Source organism: Pelobates fuscus, chromosome 12 (genome assembly GCF_036172605.1).
Source record: "Pelobates fuscus isolate aPelFus1 chromosome 12, aPelFus1.pri, whole genome shotgun sequence".
NCBI classification, from domain to species: Eukaryota; Metazoa; Chordata; class Amphibia; order Anura; family Pelobatidae; genus Pelobates; species Pelobates fuscus.
This window is the reverse complement of record NC_086328.1, coordinates 90239430-90260177: the sequence shown is the minus strand read 5'-3', so window position 1 is coordinate 90260177 and position 20748 is coordinate 90239430. Positions and strand designations below refer to the sequence as shown.

The window sequence follows — 20748 nt, the reverse complement described above, 5'->3', positions numbered from 1 at the left end:
TAAAGGAGCGTACATATGCTCGGTGGAAACCGCGTAGGTGGTGCAATCTCCACCTGGGATATGTAAGGATAAGTAGATAAGGTGCAGTAGTGTCACCAGATATTTTCCATATGGTTAAAGGACCACTATAGTGCCAGGAAAACAAACTTTTCCTGGCACGATAGGGTCTTTAGGTCCCCCCACCCTTATGGCCCCCCTCTCGCCAAGCTAAAGAGGTTAAACTCTGACCTTTCTCCAGCGCCTCGGCAATGGGGAAATCTCCTCCCTCTTCCGACGTCAGCGCTGAATGCACATGCGCGGCAAGAGCCGTGCGCGCATTCAATCGGTCCAATAGAAAGCATTTCTTAATGCTTTCCTATAGATGTCAGCGTCTTCTCACTGTGATTTTCACAGTGAGGAGCGTGGAAACGCCTCTAGCGGCTGTCAATGAGACAGCCACTATTACTATTGTAAACATAGCAGTTTCTCTGAAACTGCTATATTTACAGCTGCAGGGTTAACCCTAGATGGACCATTGAGCCAAAGTGGTCTGGGTGCCTATAGTGGTCCTTTAAGGTATACAAATAAAATAAAAGCAAGACCAAATTAAATAAATTGAATGGTAAAAACAATATTAATTAAATATAGATAAAAAGTAACGTGCGTTACAATCTAAAAATCACATCGCGTTTCGCCTTAAAGGCTTTCTCAAGTGAAAGCAATTGAGAAAGCCTTTGGGGCAAAACGCTTTGTGATTTTACATTGGAAAGTACCGTATTTTACTTTATCTATTTTTCGGAAAAGTGGCTCCTCGACTTGTTGTTAGACTGCAGTTCCCATTACCCTCTGATTTTGCACACTCCTGGCTATCACTTTAAGGGAGCTGTAGTCGTTGTTTCTTTTCAATAGTATTTTTGCACCTGCACATTTAATCAGTGTGTATTTTTACCAGCTTTTATAAGTCAATTGCACATTTAATCAGTGTGTTTTTACCAGCTTTCATAAGTCCTTTTTTTGAATTCTGTGTTGGGATATGGATTAATAAATAGTTTTACTTTTGGTTTTATTAATATGAATGACATTACACTGTATGTTCAACTGCAACACTCTCAATAATCTATTGAAGCCCGGAACTGGAAAATTTGCTTAGATTTTAATAATTGTATGTTTAATATTTGTTCACATTTCAGGAGTTCCTGGTTGCTTTGAGACTTGATGGTGCTACTTTGAGACACCACATGGCATTACCTAACCAAAGCTGGCACAGTCATGTAAGTGGATATTTGATTTAACGACTGGCGTGCATTTGTTAACACTTTTGTCCTTGCCTATATATGGCTGGTAAAAATAAAACCTTGACACAAATGCATGTCTATCCATTTTCATTAACATCTCCTTCTGCAGTATATCCTCTGTGCTGGACGCAGCACTAAGCAGGTGGCTTTCCTTGCTACCAGTGTTGTGGGCATTCAGGCCAATAATCCTTGTGCTATCTATGTAATTGCTGTCCGTTTTGCTGGCACAAGGTATAGATGGAATGGTATTATTTATCTGAAGCTGATCTCTTAGTTTACATGTTTATGGATGATTGATCCGCTTGTCGAGTGCACTTGTTATGGATTTGTTGAAGCACAGATAAGTGGTATGTAGGCACAATGATGCCATTGCCATCATTACAATTCAAAAGTTAGAAATGTTGCCAAAAGTTCAAGCAAATATTATTTAAGATGGTTGGCTGGTGTTGTCATGATTTTCACCTGGATGGAACCTTTGCCGAAACATTTTACATTTTTTGCTTCGGTATTGGTTCCCTCTCCTCTGTTCATTGATATGTCTTGGTCCTGGTTTCCATTTTATTTTTTTGTTTATAAATATTTGTTTGCATTATTGTTTTATTGGATACAATTTATAGGCTGAATGGCTAAGTGTGTTATTATGTATGTGTTCGTGTTGATCTAATCTGGTCTATCATTAGATATTTGCATTGCTTTTATGTTTATTTGTAATACAACACATACAATAAAATTAAGATTATATTTTTTTATAGGGTGTGCTTTTATGTTATGTTGTTGTGGAACGTTTTACCTATTACAAATCTGATGATTCTCGTAGCCCAAGACAAGCACCACCGATTTGTTTCTTAATATCAAAGATCAAGTTTGTGAACCACCTCTATTATTATGTCCCTTTTATTTATTCTTAGATCATGGACTTCCTAGATGTAGTTGATGAGCCCATATTGGGATACAACCCCCCAGCTGTCATCACAGTGCTGCATACTCATCTTTTCAGCTGTGCTGTTGATTACCGGTATGTTAATCACTTCCCGTCCTATTTAGAATTTGACCAGAATGTCTCTGTTTATTGGGCAGCTCTATAATTCACTAAGCATGTGGGAATCATTATTACACTTATTGCATAGACCATTATCATGTTCTATTATTACTATTATATGTGCTTCTTTGTAGACCTCTCCACCTCCCCATCAAAGTCCTGGTGACAGCAGAAACATTCACTCTTTCTAGTAACATTGTGGTAGACACTTCAACTTTCCTTCTCAGGTAATAGACACAGATGACTTTAACCAGACGTAAAATGTGATATTAAATTATTGCATGGGAAATATTTACACGCTCTAATTGTAAAGTAAAAATTATCTTTGTTTTTAATTTATTTTTTTATTACCTATCATTTTTATTTTTTTAATATACACTGCATGCCTACTGGTTCTGTTATAGTCAAAAGGGATGTAACTTGCAGAGTGTTGTACATGTGAGCATGCCATATTCACCATTTTAATTCTTTTTTTTTTTTTTTTCTTTTCAGTTTTGTCTAATTGTGTTGTGAGAAATAGATTAGTAGTAGGTATTATTAGGTATAAGTAAATAGTTTTATAAGCTAGCTAATTATAATTACTTTATAAAGCGTTAACAAATTTTGCAGCTCTGTGCAATTGGGGAAAACACTGTATACACAGACCAATGGGAATGTTAAAGAGGGGCTTACATGTGAGCTCTCGACATTTAAGCTCTTTTATACCAAGTATTTAGCTAGATAGCCGATGATCTCTCAATCGAATAGTTAAAATTAGAAGCTGAATCAAGAGGTAGCCAGGTAAATATGATGTTCAGAGAGAAATAGAATGAAAAAACTACTCAAAACAGAAAAGAAAACCAAGAAAAAAAAGCAAACACTTACTGTTTGATTGAATTGAGTGAGGTAGGTTGTGTTCCAAGTGAAAATGGTGTCTTGGTTGGCACTATCCATGGTCTTCGACAAGACACAGTGCAGGTAAACAAGGTTACTGTTAAGGAGATTGAATTAGTATGGATCACATGTGATGAGAGCTGTAAGGTGTGCCAACTAGTGAAAAAATGACAAATGTGGGCCTATATAGTCATGGCCACGGCATCAGCCTGGGAGAGGAAATTGAATCAGGTTTGTAATACTCCAAACTTTGGGAATAGATTTATGCCATTGGTTATGATGGTTAGCTATGCCATCATAGTTCATATGTAATGTTGTATTCCTATACATCTACAGTATATAGTGATTTCACAGACAATCAAACCTGTCAACTTAGGTCACTTTTGGTAAATGTGATGTGCTTCTTAAACTTAAGTAATTGAACCTCTTCCCTTCATCTGTTATCAGTTTTATTTTTTTTAGTAAGATTAATGTCCTTTTTTTTTAATTTTTTAAAAAAAATTTTAAACTAAATATTTAATATTTTTATAGGTTTATTTTGGACGATTCTGCCCTTTATCTGTCGGATAAATGTGACATCGAAGTAACTGATTTAAAGAAAGGTAAAAGACAATCTATATATTAAACAAAAAATATCCCTGCATCCTAATTGTTACTTTTAAAAATGAATTAATATTGTCAATAGAAAACGGTCTTAAAACTGTGTCTTTGTCTCTGCATTGAAGAAATAAAAAAAAAAAACATCAATTTAATTTGCTTCTTTGATACACAAAAAGCCTTTAGTAAAGATGCAAGGTCAGTGCTTTTCATTTCAAGCATTGCCTTGATGAATATGGTCAGATGTTTTTCCATAGTGAGTCTTAAACAATCATTGTCCGTTTCTGTGTCACTTAGATTATGTCTGTGTTCTGGATGTGGATCTTCTGGAACTAGTGATCACTACATGGAAGGGAAACGCCTCCTTTAAACTGGTGAGCATTGGCGAAATTACCACAGTTTGCCACAGAACATACTGTCCGTGCCAGACCAATGCATTGCTGTCTTTGTCTGATTTATTCATCATTTCCCATCTTATTTGTCAACCTCCATCCTCTCTATCTGTCCACCTAGCCTTAATCTTTTTCATTCTCTCTTGATTTATACCTGCTAGCCTTCATTGTGCCTCCAATCGTGCATTGCTATATCAGTTGTGGCCTAGATGTCTGTCTCCTAAATCCCCTGTAGTTCTTCTTATTGCCTCTCTCTGACTCTTCTATTTCCCTTTTTCCGTTTCAACTGCAGCTTTGATCTGGCTGTTCATCTCTCTATTTTGGCTCGATTTCTATTTTCATCCCAGCCTGTGTCACACTGATTATCTCCCTAGTTTATAACCTTACAAGGTTATTTACTAAAGTGAGATTTGACAGGAATGCAAAATAAATCTCACATTTAAGGCCAAAGTAGACAAACTGGAAACATGTCTCCAAGCCTGCTGTGTTCACAGTTTTTGGTTACTTTGGCCATACATTTTAAATTTGCTTTAACTTCCAAACATTTCTTGCTTTAGTAAAAAAACCCTGGTAGTCTTCCTTGACCATTGCTTTGGTTTAAATCTGATAGTACATTGTTCTAGCTTTTTAAGACTTACCCTCCTCTCTCTTCTATGTTTTTTTCCTCTCTCTCGCTCTCCCAACTTTTACTCCTTTATATATTTTTTTTCGTCCCTGACACTAATGTTTACCTTTCCTTCTTAACTCTCCTCTGTCTGTGTTTCAGTCCCAGCCTCTCTTTGAGCTACGCTGCTCTAACAATGTGCTCCATATCCACACCTGTGCTGATTCCTGTGCCATGCTGGCCAACCTCACCCAATATGTGACGAATAATGGAGATCTGCACTGTCCTCCCAAACCTGAGCCTCCTACAGAGATTGCTGGGCAAAAACTGCAGGTACCAGTTCACTTCCACGATCACTCACCATGAGCAGCATTGACCATGTATTGGTTCATTTTGTTAAAGTACGATAGTATGTGTGTAATCGATGACGGCAGTCAAACTATATGTAACGTTCATTGCCTTTGTGTTCTAGAATATGCTTTTCTAACTTTTGGTTTGAAGCATATTTGCAAATTCTAAAGTCAGAGCATGCTAAAAAAACACTTAACTATATAAAGTAATTATTTAAACTGTTACTCCAGGCATCATAACTTCTACAGCCAGCTGTCTGCCCCCTTACCTAGGTCTCTTTACGAAAGATGCACAGAATTGACATTTGCTAGACCAGAACTCTAGTGACGCTGTCGCAGATGAAGTTACACCTCCGGCAGCAGAGCAGATCATCATAACATGTGCAGCTTGAAAAAAAGCTCAAAGCAAAACAAAGTTGCACATAAAGACTCCAGGCACCATAATCTCTTCAAATCACTAACCTTTACCTCCTGCAGAGATTGTTCAGCTGGAAAGACTTAATTCACGTAATAACCACTGATATTGCTGATGCACAGTTTGACTTTTTATAGATCTACCAAACAGATAGTTGTGGTAATTCAAGCTTTTTACCAATTCAAGAACAAAAAAAACGGGGGCGGGGCCTGACAGCCAAGATGGCCGGACGTGCTCTCTGAGAGCTCCTACACCAGCAGGCACAGAAACAATGATTTTGTACAATCAAATACAGCCAGCAGCACACGGAGCCCAGAGAACGAGGCAGAACGACACGAGGAACGGATTAATGCCGGTCAAGCACCGACACGCAATGCAAGCGTCCGAACCGGCCATGCGACCTAAACAGGTGCGGAGCCTGAAGCATGGGTGCATGGGTGAGGCGGCCGATCTCCCAGCACGGGTCCCGCTTGCAAACAAGTAGCGGACACTGCCCTGCCAACCGCCGGAACAGCAAGACCTCAGCCCTCACCCCAGCCTGGAGCAAACCGCATGGCGAGAAACGGGAGGGTCGGTGCCTGCCATAAGCCATCACGCTGGACTACCCCCTGAAGCACACCAGCGGCATCGGGTGAGGAATCACAGCTACCCGCTGCCCAGCTACCAGCCTGGATACACAGCAGGACTTGGGATGCTCTCTTACTGCCATTGCTAACAGTATACTCAGAATCATACATGCTTGTTACCGTTAAATTGGTCTAATACTCTATATAGTTTACCTAAATGCCCAGCGGTAATCACTCTCATATCACACACAGCAGAACTGTTCATGCCAGCAAATAACATGTCACAAGCAAATTGTCTAGCTGCATTCACGTTTCTGTTTGTTTATCTGTTGGTTTATTTCGTTGTTTAATAATTTTTACTACGCTACAGAGGCATACATTTAAACGACTAGAACATTTCATATAATCAGCGCAACTAGAACTGTTCTACGCATGTCTAGATTAGCATGGTATGCCATAAAAACGACGTTTAATAGCTTGCAATCCTCATATAATATAAAAAATGTGCCGTATAAAATGTCACGATTTGAAATGTTAAGAAAATGCTTGCAGATGCTGTCGTGGCTCTGCACGCCTGTTTATCTATGCACAAAATAAATAAAGAATTAAAAAAAAAAAACACACCAATTTAGCACAACCTATATTAAATGAAATTAAAATCTAAGGAACTTATTCACTAACCTAGGAATAGCAAAAACTCTCCAAACTCTAATTTTCCAGGTAGGCAATTTTAGCCTAAATTATCCTGTCGATTCTCTACATTTCCCATTTTAGTAAAGAAATCACTTGGTTTAGAATGTAGCACTTGATGAGCATCTGTTTTTGACTGTGCAAAAAAAGATAAAAAAAATCCAAGCAGGTGTACTTTAAAAAAAAAAAAAAAAAAAAACATAATCACGAATGCCGCATATGTATGTAAGAAGCATGCCAGGAGTTTTCTAGTTCCCCTGAATTCTTTTACTTATAGATGCAGTGTTTTGGAAAAAAAAAACCACTACATCAGTAAATATACTTCCTCAATTATGTAAAATTGCGCAAAATTGTACATCAACTTCACAGTTAACTGATTACTTTCAAACCTCGAGATTCATTTTTACTTCTAGATTTGCTTACGTCTGAGTCTTTGATAATACAATCATAAATTCATAATCTCTGCCCCAGGAGCATTGGTAATTTTTTTTTTTTTTAATTCTTTATTTTTGCACTCGATAGGGAAGGCAAGAGTAACACAAACTGGTAGGCTTGCGCAGAAGCCAAAATATACAGGAACATACAATTAAATGCAAATATAACTTCTCTAGCAAATACCGTAATTCACGTTATGCATTCTGTATCACTCGCCCCCCTTCGAGGGTTTTTCTTTTTTGTAGTAACATCAGTTAAGTTCCTTATTAATATATAGGAGAGGCATATCTAAAAGTAGCGTAATGATAGATCCCGTGCAGTAGTATACAATAATTAATAACCTCTTCCAGAGCTCAAATTATATATCATTCCTACAAATTATCCACCTCCGGAATTCCAGGCTATCCGCCTCTCTACTTGTATGTTGTACTACTAGACAGGTTCTATGTCCCGAGCAATAGCCCAAATACTACCTGAAGTAGGAGGAGCCCCAGGGATCCCCGTCTCTCCATCAGAATGGATGCCTGTGCTAGGAAGGAACTATAGCTATACGGACTGAGACTAAACAAGTAATAAAAGAATATAAGAGAACACCCTCATTTACCAAGGGTTATGGGAAGATATAAAGATGAAAGAGGAAGAAAGAAGAAAGAAAAGAAAGAAGGTCTAAGGAATAAAGAGGAGGGGGGGAGGGCGAACGAGCGTGGGACCCCCCAGGCAGTGATCTTAATATTATCGCATCAAGTATCTCCATCGCCCAGGGCACTATTGTCCCATGGTTCCCAAACTTTTCGGAAGGCTGCCATGGTTCCTCTCATCCTGGCCGTAAGATCTTCCATGATCCTACTGTCCTTTATCCTAGAGATCACCCCTCCGAACTCCGGCCCTCCCGGTGTTAACCATGCCGCTGCTATAGCTCTACGCGCACTCAAGGTGATCGTCCGCACTAATTTCTGTTCCCTTCTTGACCATCCCTCTATATTTCTATTTAAGAGAGAGATCCATAGGTCTAAGGGGAGGGGTCTGCCGAAGGTCTGCCTCAGTAAATTTTCAACAGCCGTCCAAAAGCCCTGGAGCGTCGGGCATTCCCACCACATATGAAAATACGTACCTCGGAGACCGCAGCTCCTCCAGCAATCATCAGAATCCAATTTGTGCATTTTGTGCAAAATGGCCGGGGTAGTGTACCACCTGAGCATAGATTTCCATGCCTGTTCTTGCTGTGTGACGCATATAGATGCGTTCTTGGTTGCGTCCCAGATTTCCTGCCATTCGATACCTTCAAGTTCGTCCCCTAAGTCTTGTTCCCATCTGTCAATGTACGCCAGTCTACCCCATTCTTTAGTTGCCGTACTAAGATGAGCGTATAGGAGGGTGATCAACCCCCTGGGGGCAGAGGCATCTCTGCAAAGTCTCTCGTAGAAGGTAAACTGTCCCTTGGCCGCCGCTATAATATCTGGTCTCCTAGCAAAGTCCCTTATCTGGAGGTATCTAAAATAATCTGCTGGGGTCAAATGGGTGTTTTGTTGGAGGTCTTGAAAGGGGATCACAGCCCCCTCTCGGTAAAGTTGGTAATACCGTTGAACCCCGTTTTTTTCTATATTGCGGAAGTTCCTTGGGGCCATACCCGGTGGAAACGCTCGATTCCTCGAAACATGGGCCTATGTTCCCTCGGGACCCACATGGTGAATTGGGGAACATCGAGACCGACCATCAAAGATTCTATTTCCACCCATCTCCTTTCTCCCACAGGGGAGTGCCACATAATCACCTGGGACAACTGGGCCGCCAAATAGTAATAATACAAATTTGGAAGGCTGAATCCCACTCTATCTTTGCGCCTATACAAGATTTGTCTGGCTATTCTATGCCGCTTATTGTGCCACACAAAGTTACATATCGCCCTTTGCAGCGGCTGTAATTGAGACTTCGTGATGCGGATGGGGAGCGCTTGAAACAGGAAAAGTATACGCGGGAGGATATTCATCTTGGCGGAGTGAATACGACCCAGCCAAGAGATAGACTTATCAGTCCATTTGTCCATGTCACTCATCAAAGTCCGTAGCATGGGTTCATAATTACTAGAGTACAGTCGGTTCGGATCTGCCGTTAAGTAAACTCCCAGATACTTGAGGGAGTGTGGTTCCATTCTTAAGTGGTGTGTGTTCTGTATCAAAGCCACATCTTCTGCTGCCATACCAACCGGCATCGCGCTGGATTTCCGAATGTTTGCTTTGTACCCGGATAGGTCCCCGTATTCTCCTATAACTCTCTGTAATGTTGTCATCGACTCAAGCGTGTTCGTAACTGTGAGGAGGACATCGTCTGCGTAGGCGGACACGGTGAATTCTTCCCCCCCCGACTTCTACTCCATGAATGTTCGGGTGCCTGCGGATCGCCTGCAGAAGAGGCTCCAGGGCCAGGACGAAGAGGAGGGGAGAGAGAGGACACCCCTGCCTGGTTCCGTTGTGCAGACTAAACGGAACAAGCGGGGCCCCCGAGATCTGTATCTGAGCCCTTACGTTATGGTACATTGCCCTCGTAACTTGTAGGAACTCATCCGGAAATCCCAGGTGTGCCAACACCGCGAATAGGAAATTCCATTTGACCCTGTCGAAAGCCTTTTTGGCATCAATAGATATTATCAGGGAGGGTGTATTCGTCGCCACTTGTTTCCAGATCAAGTCGACCGTTCGTCTGGTGTTTTCGAACAATTGTCGGCCTTGTATGAACCCTACCTGATCGGCATGGATAAGAGTAGTCAAAAGTGGGTTCAGTCTGTCCGCCTGTATTTTGGCTAATATCTTTACATCGTGATTAATCAACGATATGGGCCTGTAGTTTTCTGGTAGATGTGCATCCTTATCTGGTTTGGGTAGTAATACAATCGTAGCCAACGACATGTCAGGGCCCAATCGTCCTCCCTGTCTTAAGGAGTTAAACAGCGTCGCAAGGTGAGGTGCTAGCTCCTCCCGAAAGGCCTTGTAATACGAGCCATCATATCCGTCAGGGCCAGGTGCCTTGTTGCCCTTAAGGCTCGATATGGCCTTGTCCACCTCCTCAATACTGATTTCCGCAGCTAGGTTCCCAGCAGCGTCCCTTGACAATTTGGACAAGCCTAATCCGTCGAGATAGCGTGATATGTCCCCGTCTTCCTGGCCTCCCATCAAGTGTTCGTGCGGTGAGTGATTATATAATTGTTTGTAGTATTCTTCGAATACCTTTGCGATGTCTGTCGGTTTCGTTTTTGTCGTACCATCCGGGTGTCTGATGGCCGTAATGTGAGTCCGTTGTTGCCTGGGCCGTAACGTCCTGGCCAATAGCGTATCCATTTTATTGGCTTTATCGAAATAGGTCCGTTTGGACCATGTCATGGCCCTAGCTGTGTCATCCAGCAGTAGTGTGCATATGTCTCGTCTGACTGCTTCCAGTCTACCGAGTATCTCAGCGTCCGGGGTAGTCTGGTGCTGTTGCTCTAGGTTCCTCAGCCGTTTAAGCAGGGTTTCCAGGTGGAGGTGTTTCAGTCGTTTCTTTCTTGTGGCCAGTTTAATCAAATCCCCCCTTATGACCGCCTTGTGTGCAGCCCATATCGTGGTGATGCTTACGTCCGGTGTGGTGTTGACCTGAAAGTAATCCGTAATAGCCTTCCGGATGCTGTCCAGAACCGACTCATCTCTCAATAGCGACGAGTTCAGTCTCCAGGACCATGGGCTCGCCGTGCAAAGATTACCTAGGACTATAGATACGTCAGCATGGTCAGACCATGATATATTCCCAACCTCCGAGCTCGAGAGCCTGGAAAGGCTTGCTGCATTTATTAAAAACAGGTCTATTCTAGAATAAGTTCCATGGGGAGCAGAGTAAAACGTATAATCTCTGTCCCCAGGATGTTGCGCCCTCCAGGCATCCACCAGTCCCGTTTCCGCTATAAAGGTCTTAAGCTGGCGGTCCTGTCCCCCGCGTCCCTGCGATCTCGGACCTCCATCCCTGGAGCTCCTATCCATCGCCGGACATGGTGTGGCATTAAAATAGGAGCATTGGTAATTTAAAAAGAAAACACCTGAGGCTTCAGCCCAAGGCAAAACTTGATAACCCCTACACCAGGAGTACTCCAGATAATGTGGACTACATCTCCTCTGATGCTTTGCCAGTGGTATGGCTGTACCAGCATTATGGGATATGTATTCCACAACATTTGGAGTGCCAATGGTTACCTACCTCTGCCCTACCATAATGGATAGGTGCGGATATTGCATGACACTTCCCACCTCTGTTGTGAAAAGTTTAGCCAGAAACAAGCACATATAGCACAGCCATGTCTTCATTAAGATCCTGCCATTCTACCTAACCAATAGATGGATGTAAAGCAAAGTTCTGTTCCTCAACACTGGCTCTCGTCAGGGGTTCCAACACAAATATAACTGGCAGTTACATGAATACATAGGCAATAATGGTAAAATCTGTCTTCAAATGTGTGTACTCCTGTTTTTGACTGGCATTCATGCAAAAAAAAACCAAACATTTAAATGTATGTTTATTCACATAACCGTTAATTGGGGTGAAGTGATTTAGTAAATAAAATTGTATAGAACTCTTTTTTTTTTTTTTTTTCACCTTTGCTATTTTTGGCTAAACTTTGTCAATCTTTAGTGAATAATACTCCTCGTCACTACTATTCATAAATATATATATTTATTTTTTTCCCAATCTTTGTTTTTATTGAGGCATAGTTGAACATTACAGTGGTACAATCACAACTTTTGCAGAATACACAATAATGAACTATACCTGAGCAGAAATAAGCGCGTAAGCGTAGTCAATTAACTGTAAATGCATGATCTCTAAGAGATTAGACAAGCCTTTTTTTTTTTAGTTAAAGAAAATAAACAAGATTTGGGTAAAGCATTGTGCTGCGTAAATCAAGCATTCTGACCAAGTAAGAGACCAGCTATTAACACTAATGTGGGTTTAATGCAGTAGATAATATGATATCATGAGGGACCTATTACGATATGCAGAATGAAATAAATTATATGAATAAGCAACGTGACAGTGGCATTGAGTACGATAAAATAATGGTTCAGTGATAATAATCAAGCAATCGTTGCTTGTGCTTTGCGCCCGATCTGGTGCCAAGAGCCGCATTATGTAAGCGGTGAGTCCCGTAGCCTCCAAGTGAAACACAGTCCGTGGGTCACTGATCAGGCCCTCCCAGCCAAAGGAATGCACAGTCATCCTATGCCCGTATGGGGCTTATATCCCAAGCTGGTGCACAGAGCAGCATAGTGGAGCCCAGATGAGGAGCCTCCCCAGCCCCATGATTTTATGAGAGCAGGTACCGTCTTGCCACAAGCCTGAGAACTGTCAAAGTTCAGGCTCATCCTGTGTGGAGTAAAACGATGGACTCTGCGGGTCTTTCGTGTGGTTCTTGGTTGGTGTCTTGCGTCCCGACGTTTCCACGGCTGGAATAGTCTGTTTGAAGCCCTTTTAGCTCTCGGCCTGGGTAGGCAGCGTGTACTGGGGTCAGAAGCCAGCGATGACCTTGCGCCCCTGTGAGGCCTCAAGCGCTCCATTAAGGTATCCCAAAAGCATGCAAATATAAGATCAAGCTTATCCATGGTATTGCTGGCTGGGCCTTGGTAGTTTACATTTGTGGTTTGCAGACCATCTAGGGGGTCTCTACTTGTCTCCAGCCAGAGAATGCCTGGGGACCCACTATGAGTTATGAAACCGTGGTAGCCCAGATCAGTGGGGACCGGGATACCCCACCGGTTTCAAGGCTGCCATAGTGTTGCTACCCTGCAAATACACCCCATCAATTTCCTCATTTTTGCAGTCTTTTTCAGCTTTCTATGACAGAGCTCACCCGCAAATAAGGCTAGTTTCATACACAAAAGGAAATCTGAATTAAGCTATTTGGTGAATAGAAGTTGTGCTGGGAATTTTATTAGCTTGTGAAGCGGTTTCATTTATGATGTTTCCTGAATGAAACTACTACCATGTGCTGAACTACAGACCCGTCAACTCTTTGCTGAGTAATATACTGCGCATACCGAGTAATTCTAGAATTTTCAGTGATTGTTTTTGTTTCTTTCTGATATTAAACCAGAGTATAAAAGAGATGTTTAAACTTTCACTCTGTCTATGAACTTGGACATTGCTGTCTTTTGTCTACAAGTTATGGCAGTCTTGCTTCCCAAAAAGTTCATAGAGGGTCATGGAGAGGATGTTTAGCTTCAAGACCACGCTCATGAAAAAGGTCCAAACTATGGAATTCATCCAAATACCACCAGGACAGATGATATTGCTGTGTTGTGCCATGGGATGTCTGTCCTCCTTACACCTGATCTCCTTGACATTAGCACCATACAAGCAGATGGGTTTTAACAAACAATATATTTTAATTATTAATACAAAGTATAAGCAGATTTAATATGTGATACTTTGGTGAAATGACAATTCAGTCGACGGGGCTACCTAAAGATTTGGCAGTATTTTTCACTGTAATATTTATTTATGTACCTTCTCTATAGTGGAGTAAAAGCACATTCTGTATTTTTATTTTTTCCTCTAATAGTATAGAAAAGAAAAATGTAATCTTTTAAAAGCCTTATGCCTCCTCCTCCTCCTTTTTTTGTTGAGATAACAAAACGTGATAACTACCTTTCACAGCCTAGATGGAAAAATTACAGTTTTCTTCTTTCCACATAACAAGCATCTTCTTTTTTTTTTTTTTTTTTTTTTTAAATGGTACCTTATCTTACCTTGAATGGTAAACAAATCCTTGTTTGGAGTCCAAGTCTTTGAGAACATGCTGGCTCCCACATACCATACTACAGATACGGAACAACCCCCCCTACTTTATTTTCCTTTCTCTCCAGTTGCACAAACACATTCTCTGTAGCTTTGTGAGTGCTACAGTCAAAATACTGAATCGTTAACTCTTTCAGTAAATAGTAACTGAAACTGACTGAGACAGAAACCGTACATTAACTCTGAACCCCTACACCACTCTAACCTTTAATCTGTACACCACCCTCACTCTAACCCTTAACCCTTAACCCTTAAAAACGTATCTAACAGGGTTATTTATTAAAGTGAGAATTCAGAGTGAATTTCACATTTTAAGCCAGACTACCTGACCTGGAAGCTTACCTGATTTAGATATTTTATTTTTCCAATTTGGCTATTTTGGCAATTTTGGCCTCAAGTTTGAAATTCATTTTGATTTACATTTTAGTGAAAAAGCTAATGCTGATAGTTGCATGACAACCATGGCAGATAGATTTAATTGCTTTAACATATATGTTTCTACTTTTTAATTATTTTTTTCTTGAATAAAATGTGCTCTAAAGTGCATTTACTTGTTCAGTGCTCAAAGGGTCAATTCATTGTTTTTGTTCTTAATGTGGTCATGAACCACATAAATCCATTACTTGTTGGATATTCCTACTCCCAACTGGAGAGGTAGGATTAATTACAGAAAGTCTTGAAGGCACTCCTCCCCTCCTGCTCCAGTTATGGTTCCTCCTCCTTGAACCTCGACTGAACTTTATTGCACGTTTTAGTTTCTTCTTCAACAGAGGTGTCCTGTCAAGGGATGTTCTACCCTGCGAATGCAGTGCCAAAATCTGTGCAGGATGAATAGAGACCTGGGCTAGCAGGAGAGACAATGTTAACCAATGTCCACCTATTTCAGCTTTTCCTTGTCTGCTGAATGGCTCTGTATGTGTACAGCATCTTCCTGGACCTACTTCTAGTCCCCCACAATTGTTTGTACCCTGCGTCACACTATGCATGTTTTCTTTTGGGATTTATTGTGTGCAGGATGTTTTGCCAAGATACCTGTCTGTCTGCTCCTGGTAGCAGTTTTTTGTTTCTTGTCCCAGGGAAGTGTCCCCACTTTGGTGTGGTACCCCAACAGATGTTTCTGTCGCATCAGTGTCTCTGATCACTGGTAATGGCAGACTTCACACATTCAGACACGACCTGGAAAACCTCAAACTGTCTACTGTGGCAAGGCAGAGTAAGCTACCCAAGCATGTCTAGTCTCAAAACTCCCCTGGTCAGTATCTGATATACTGACTTCTTTGTGGGGTCTCAGGGTTTTTTTCTGTGGGGACTGATCCCAAAAGGATTTTGACAGAGACTCTTTGGTCTGTCAGGAGAATATCAAACCAATAGGGGGTGTATGAGGCTTAGAGCACATGTGCTCTCTCCTACTGCAGGCATTTATTGTATTATGTATCCCAGAAGCTCCAAAGTTATTCTCTCGAGGTGTCTACTTTGGATGAGGTCCTTTTTAAAAATGCATCTAACCCATGCTGCCATTCAGTAAACCAGATGGTTTCCTCTGTTATTAACAAAGCATGATGAAAGCTTTCTGCCTCCTACGTGCTTTCTTAGCAGTTTAAACACATGTACCCGGTCAACTTCTAGAGTCAAACATTTGGGAGTCAGTCTATAATGTGGATAATTCCTCCCTCACTAAGAAATCATTATGACCCTGGAGGAAGGTTCTCCTTTAAGGATCCTATAGATAAGTTTTGGGAAATAAATCCTTCTGGTTGTCTAAAGCCAATTTCTGCTTTCCGGTTGGCCCAGTTGCTGAACCTATTTCTTTCTCCCTGTGATGTGATTTAGTTGAATCAGCTATACTTGATGGAAGTATTTATCTTCGTATATTGAGCTGGTGTCTGTCAGGATTACCACTCATTGTACTAGAGCACTGGCCAGTTCCTGGGCATCTCATTATGAGGCTTCCATGGAGCAGATGTGCAAAGAGCTACTTGGTCCCTCGTACACACGTTTGCCAAATTTCACCATATTGCTGTATTTGCATCCACTGACCTTGCTCACCGTTTATGTGACTCCTGTTCATGTTGCTTGCATATACCTTATTCCATAACTAATGGATTTTTATGGATCATGACCACATTTTCGTCTTTGTGGTCACATTCCATGAGGTTCCTCCCTAATCTCTAATTTCCTTAGGGTGCAGGTGTCTGGTTTTGCTCGTGCCTAGATTGCATGTGCTTACCATTTCTTATGATATTCATTCTCTGCTTGGCTAAATGGCTAACTGGGGATTTCATGTAAGGGGAACAGGAAGGAGGTGGGATCTTTCTCTACCTCTCTAGCGGGGTGAAGGAATATCCATTTTCATGGACCATGACCACATAAATGAAAGGAAGTTTAGCATAACTTTATATATATTCTACTCTCAAGACTTGCTGGTCTCCCTCTCCTCTACTATATTGTCATCCGCTCCGAGCCTTATCCTCTAAGGTGGTGACTGCTCATCCGACACACTTAACCCTGCCCTCCACGGGTGGGCCCCGGATACAGTCTATGTCCAACCAAAAGCAGCAGCACATTATGAGTAAACACTCATACATTCACACACACATTACTAGAACACCCTAAGATGCTGCTCGTTCTCTGCACCCACATCTAGCGGAAGGGATGTACGGGACTCTTCAACAGATCAATGCTCAGAACTCCTGATCTTACAATGTTTAATTGCATTGGTCCTGTTTAAAATGTACTGTATTGGTTCTCGAAACTCTTATGCATGTTTTGCCTTTCTTTTGGAAATGTTGCCTTGTTGCCTGGCCTGCGAGCCAACTCTCTGCTGATTATTATGCCTTAATAAACAGATTTACAAAAAAAAACAAAAAACTTTATATATATTTTATTTATTTATTTTAATTATAAAATCTAATTTTTGTTGTGTTTGTTCATCCTGCAGGCTCCAGAAGGTCCTTCTTCACTACCTCCATGTCTGCCTGCGGAAACTGCACAGATTAACCAGGGAGACTTGACTGATGCACTTATAGATACAGGCAGATGTAGCAAAGAATTCTCAGAAGCAGGTGTGTGGTGGGAGGAGGGACTGGGCTATGGGTCCTTCAACCATATGTACATGTATCGTCTTGCAGAAGTGTAGAAAATAATTGTGCTTGCTTTTTTCCCCACTGTCCCCATCTTCCTAGGAGAACCTTTCATCCGTCAGAATTCTCCTGTCTCAGTTTATCTGTTCCCTGAAGAAATTGCTACAGGACAAAGACTTGATGCTTTTTCAGCCTCTTCTCTTTTAGCCGAGGCACGGGTTTCCCAGGAAAGTCTTGGTTTGTCAGACACCAGTGGGGACAGTGAACTCACAGACACAGACGATTTCTGCATTCTTGACGCCCCTGGCATTGGTGTGCCGGTGAGTAAGGCTTTGTCTCTGCTAGAGATGTGCTGTTTAAATTGCTTCTATTTTCTGTGTAAATAATTTAATCTTCAAATAAATTGCAATTACCTTGCCAATATCTCTTTCTCTAGCCAAAAGACGGAGAGCCTGTGGTTAGAAAGTTGGTGGATAGTCACATTGTGGTCAAGGATGGGCACTTCTCTCGACCGCTTGGTAGCACTGACTTGCTAAAACCTCCAAATAAGTTCCCTGTACCCGAGACCAGAATTGTGCTGCGAGAAATCTCTGTTGTTTGGCATTTATATGGAGGGAAGGATTTTGGCAGCAGCCGGCCAAACTCTGCACGGGCACAATCACCTAGGTGAGAGCACATAAATAAGACCATTTAGTTTGTACCTTGGAAATCATTGTATTGTGCTTAAATGTATGTGTGTTTACAGGAATGAGTTTGCCTCACTAATGAGCAAACACAGTCGCCTTTTGTAATTTAAATTTGCAAACCTGAGTTTTTCTTTTTCCTCTTTGCCAATGTCATAGTCATCAGCCTATACTCCGTGCTAATCTGGATTTTAAGAATGAAGATTTGCTGCCAAGCATTAAGTCAATCCTATCTCTTTTCATGTTGAAGGAACCTGTTTTTAGCAAAGCGACACTCCACTACCTAAATAGACAAAAAAGTAAAAATCACTATTTAGCAAATATACCCACAATCAATACATGCATGCAGTTTTCATGCAAGTATTCATTGGGGTGTATCTTAAAGAACTGCAGCCTTTCCAAGCCTTCCCCTTTTCCCTGGAAGAGACTCCTCATGGGGAAATACCCTCTGTGCGCTGGTGAAACCCCTCCTCCCGCCTGCACGCCCGACTAGCATGTAATTCTAATCTCATCTAAAGTCTGAAAAGGAGCAAACGAGGAATGCAAGGAGGAAGCAGGCACACTCAAGTAGAGCGCAACTGCCACTTACGTTGGCTCAGTGGAGCTAACTAAAGACGGAAGTAAACCTGAGACTCTGCTCAAGGGGGTGTTTTATAAAAGTGACGATTCCTCATAGAAAATGAAATGGAGTACTCCTCACCCATAAAACACTTCAGCAAGCTAAAATGCTGCAAGGGTGTGGAGTTATCGTTTATCCTTACTATTGAGCTTTTTTTAAAAAAAACATTTTGTTCATGTGTAGTGCTTTCCAAATACATAGATAGTATCGATGCGAAAAGACGTAATCCAGTTTAACTAAATCCCTGCAGATTTATTGCAAATTGACCGTGTATTTCCTCTCAAAACAACCACTTTAACATCAAACGGAAAACATGTAGAGGAACTGGATATTTTTGTCCACATTAGTCTAATACAACCTTTTGTTTCCTCTTTTTTTTTTTTTTATTATTTTCCATCTACAAGCAAGTATTACTTTCTAGGTTAACTTCCTCTATTTGACCGACCAACATCCTTTGTGACACAATATCGTAGCTCTTGCTAAATATTAATACACTTATGATGTTTCATTAGATTCTGAAATAGGTCACGAAAGGCTTGTTATTATTTGCAATCCATAGTTACATTAAACATTGCTAGAGAAATAGGAGATACAGAATAAGTTGTAGGCGCTTGTGAATTTTGTTCGTTTTGCTAATGTGTATCTTGACATATTTTTACTGAATTGAATTGAAGTACAGGTGCATAATCTGACCTTAGAAAGGATTTTTCCATTAGGTTGGTAAGAGCAGGTCTTCTAGTTTTTGAGCATTCCTGTTGTATCTGTGTATTGCTTTTTCTATGTTCTATATGTAGTCAGAGGTGAATATATCTGTTGAGAGCGAAATGTGCGCTTGTAGAAAGTATGGCTGGAGATATTGGAAGAATTCACAACTGAATGTAGACTTGATGGTACTTCCACTGTACTTCAACAAAAGCCATTGAGAAAGCCATTGTGGCTTTCTCAATGGCTTTAGGAAATGCTGAAGGCAAGAAGTGAAAGAGGCGTAGAGAGTTGCAAGCAGCCATCGGGCTATTGATGTTACTTTCTTGCTCTCTATAGGATAGAAATGCATTAATTTCACTGGGCTTTTCCATTACGCTAATTGATTATCTCACTCATCTCATGATAGAATAATCTATTTGAGTGTTCTTTAAATAAATATGTCATCAGTCAACCAAAGACCGTCATCTTGCAAAATAATGCTACATACATCTTTAAAAACACAAACACACTGCTTGCTCTAACTCTGGACTCTGGCATCGGCATATGGTTACATGACAGTAGAGCAGCAGTGCACTGGAAGTAGACATGCTTAGAATGTTCAGTGGCCTTTATCAGGGATATCAAAAGGTAGACCTTCAGCTGTTTTAGATCTATAACTCTCATGATTCCTTGCCAGCATTAAAGGGACACTCTAAGCACCATAATCACCACTTTGAGTTGTAGGGTTTTGGTGCCAAGAATTCACCTGGCTCTGTCCTTTGGTAAAAGTAAACCCATTTTCAAACGATGCAGTGGACTTCTGGGACCATAGCCTTCCCAGCACAATGCGGTGGATATAGTGCATTTAGGTTGGGAAAATATCAGAGAAGTTTTAGTTCTGCTGGTGTTTGTTTCGACACTACTGCCACTTATTATGAGTATCCTTAGTGTCCCCAAATAGCGATGTTGCTAGCTGTCATTTTAAAATAAATAAGTACAATAAGTTTATACTTAAAATTTCAAGCAATGTCACTAGAAGTCCTAATTTCTTGCCTATGGGACTGATTCTAAAATAAAAGACCGTATATATTCTAGTCAGTGTATAAAACCTTCATACTCCCCCATATGGTATAAAGAGATAAAGTAACATGATTATAGTATTTATTAATTTAGTTTTTACTTCACTTATTTTTCATGATTTAGTTGCTGGATTTATTTTGCAGGTTTATTATCTTTAATTGGGTAAAATGATGGTATAGAAGGAGCTGGTTTGATCTCTCATGAGTAATAGGGGTCCTTGCAAGAATATTTTATCTATGTAGGTATTGAGGATTATGGCCTTCTATTCTATTATGTCCCCCGCTGTGTAGTACATTTTGTTCCCACCATATTGCATTTTACTACACGCCTACCTGTCTACCTGTACGTAGATTTAGGCAGGTTTAATATAGAAATCAGCATGAAGGATATTTAATATCTCTGAAACTACTGCTGGTTAGAGCTGCTCATATCTGGATTCTACATTGCTTATTAAATCTAGATCAGTTGCCGATTTAGAAAGACTTGCATATAATGCAAACTGCTGAACAGGCTGTGGTAAGTAGTCAAATCGAACATGTATCGTGTTAGGTAAG

General features: G+C 40.9%; 1 protein-coding gene across 1 annotated transcript in view; it reads left to right on the top strand.

Moving 5' to 3' along the window:
* ATG2A (autophagy related 2A) overlaps positions 1-20748 on the top strand; it is a 108629-nt gene that overhangs the window by 74937 nt on the left and 12944 nt on the right. Inside the window, exons 23-31 of the mRNA XM_063438841.1 lie at positions 1170-1250; positions 2183-2289; positions 2448-2540; positions 3718-3788; positions 4081-4157; positions 4942-5112; positions 16987-17110; positions 17231-17448; positions 17565-17794. Of these exons, the coding sequence (XP_063294911.1) occupies positions 1170-1250; positions 2183-2289; positions 2448-2540; positions 3718-3788; positions 4081-4157; positions 4942-5112; positions 16987-17110; positions 17231-17448; positions 17565-17794 (1172 nt within the window). The remainder of the gene's footprint in view (positions 1-1169; positions 1251-2182; positions 2290-2447; positions 2541-3717; positions 3789-4080; positions 4158-4941; positions 5113-16986; positions 17111-17230; positions 17449-17564; positions 17795-20748) is intronic.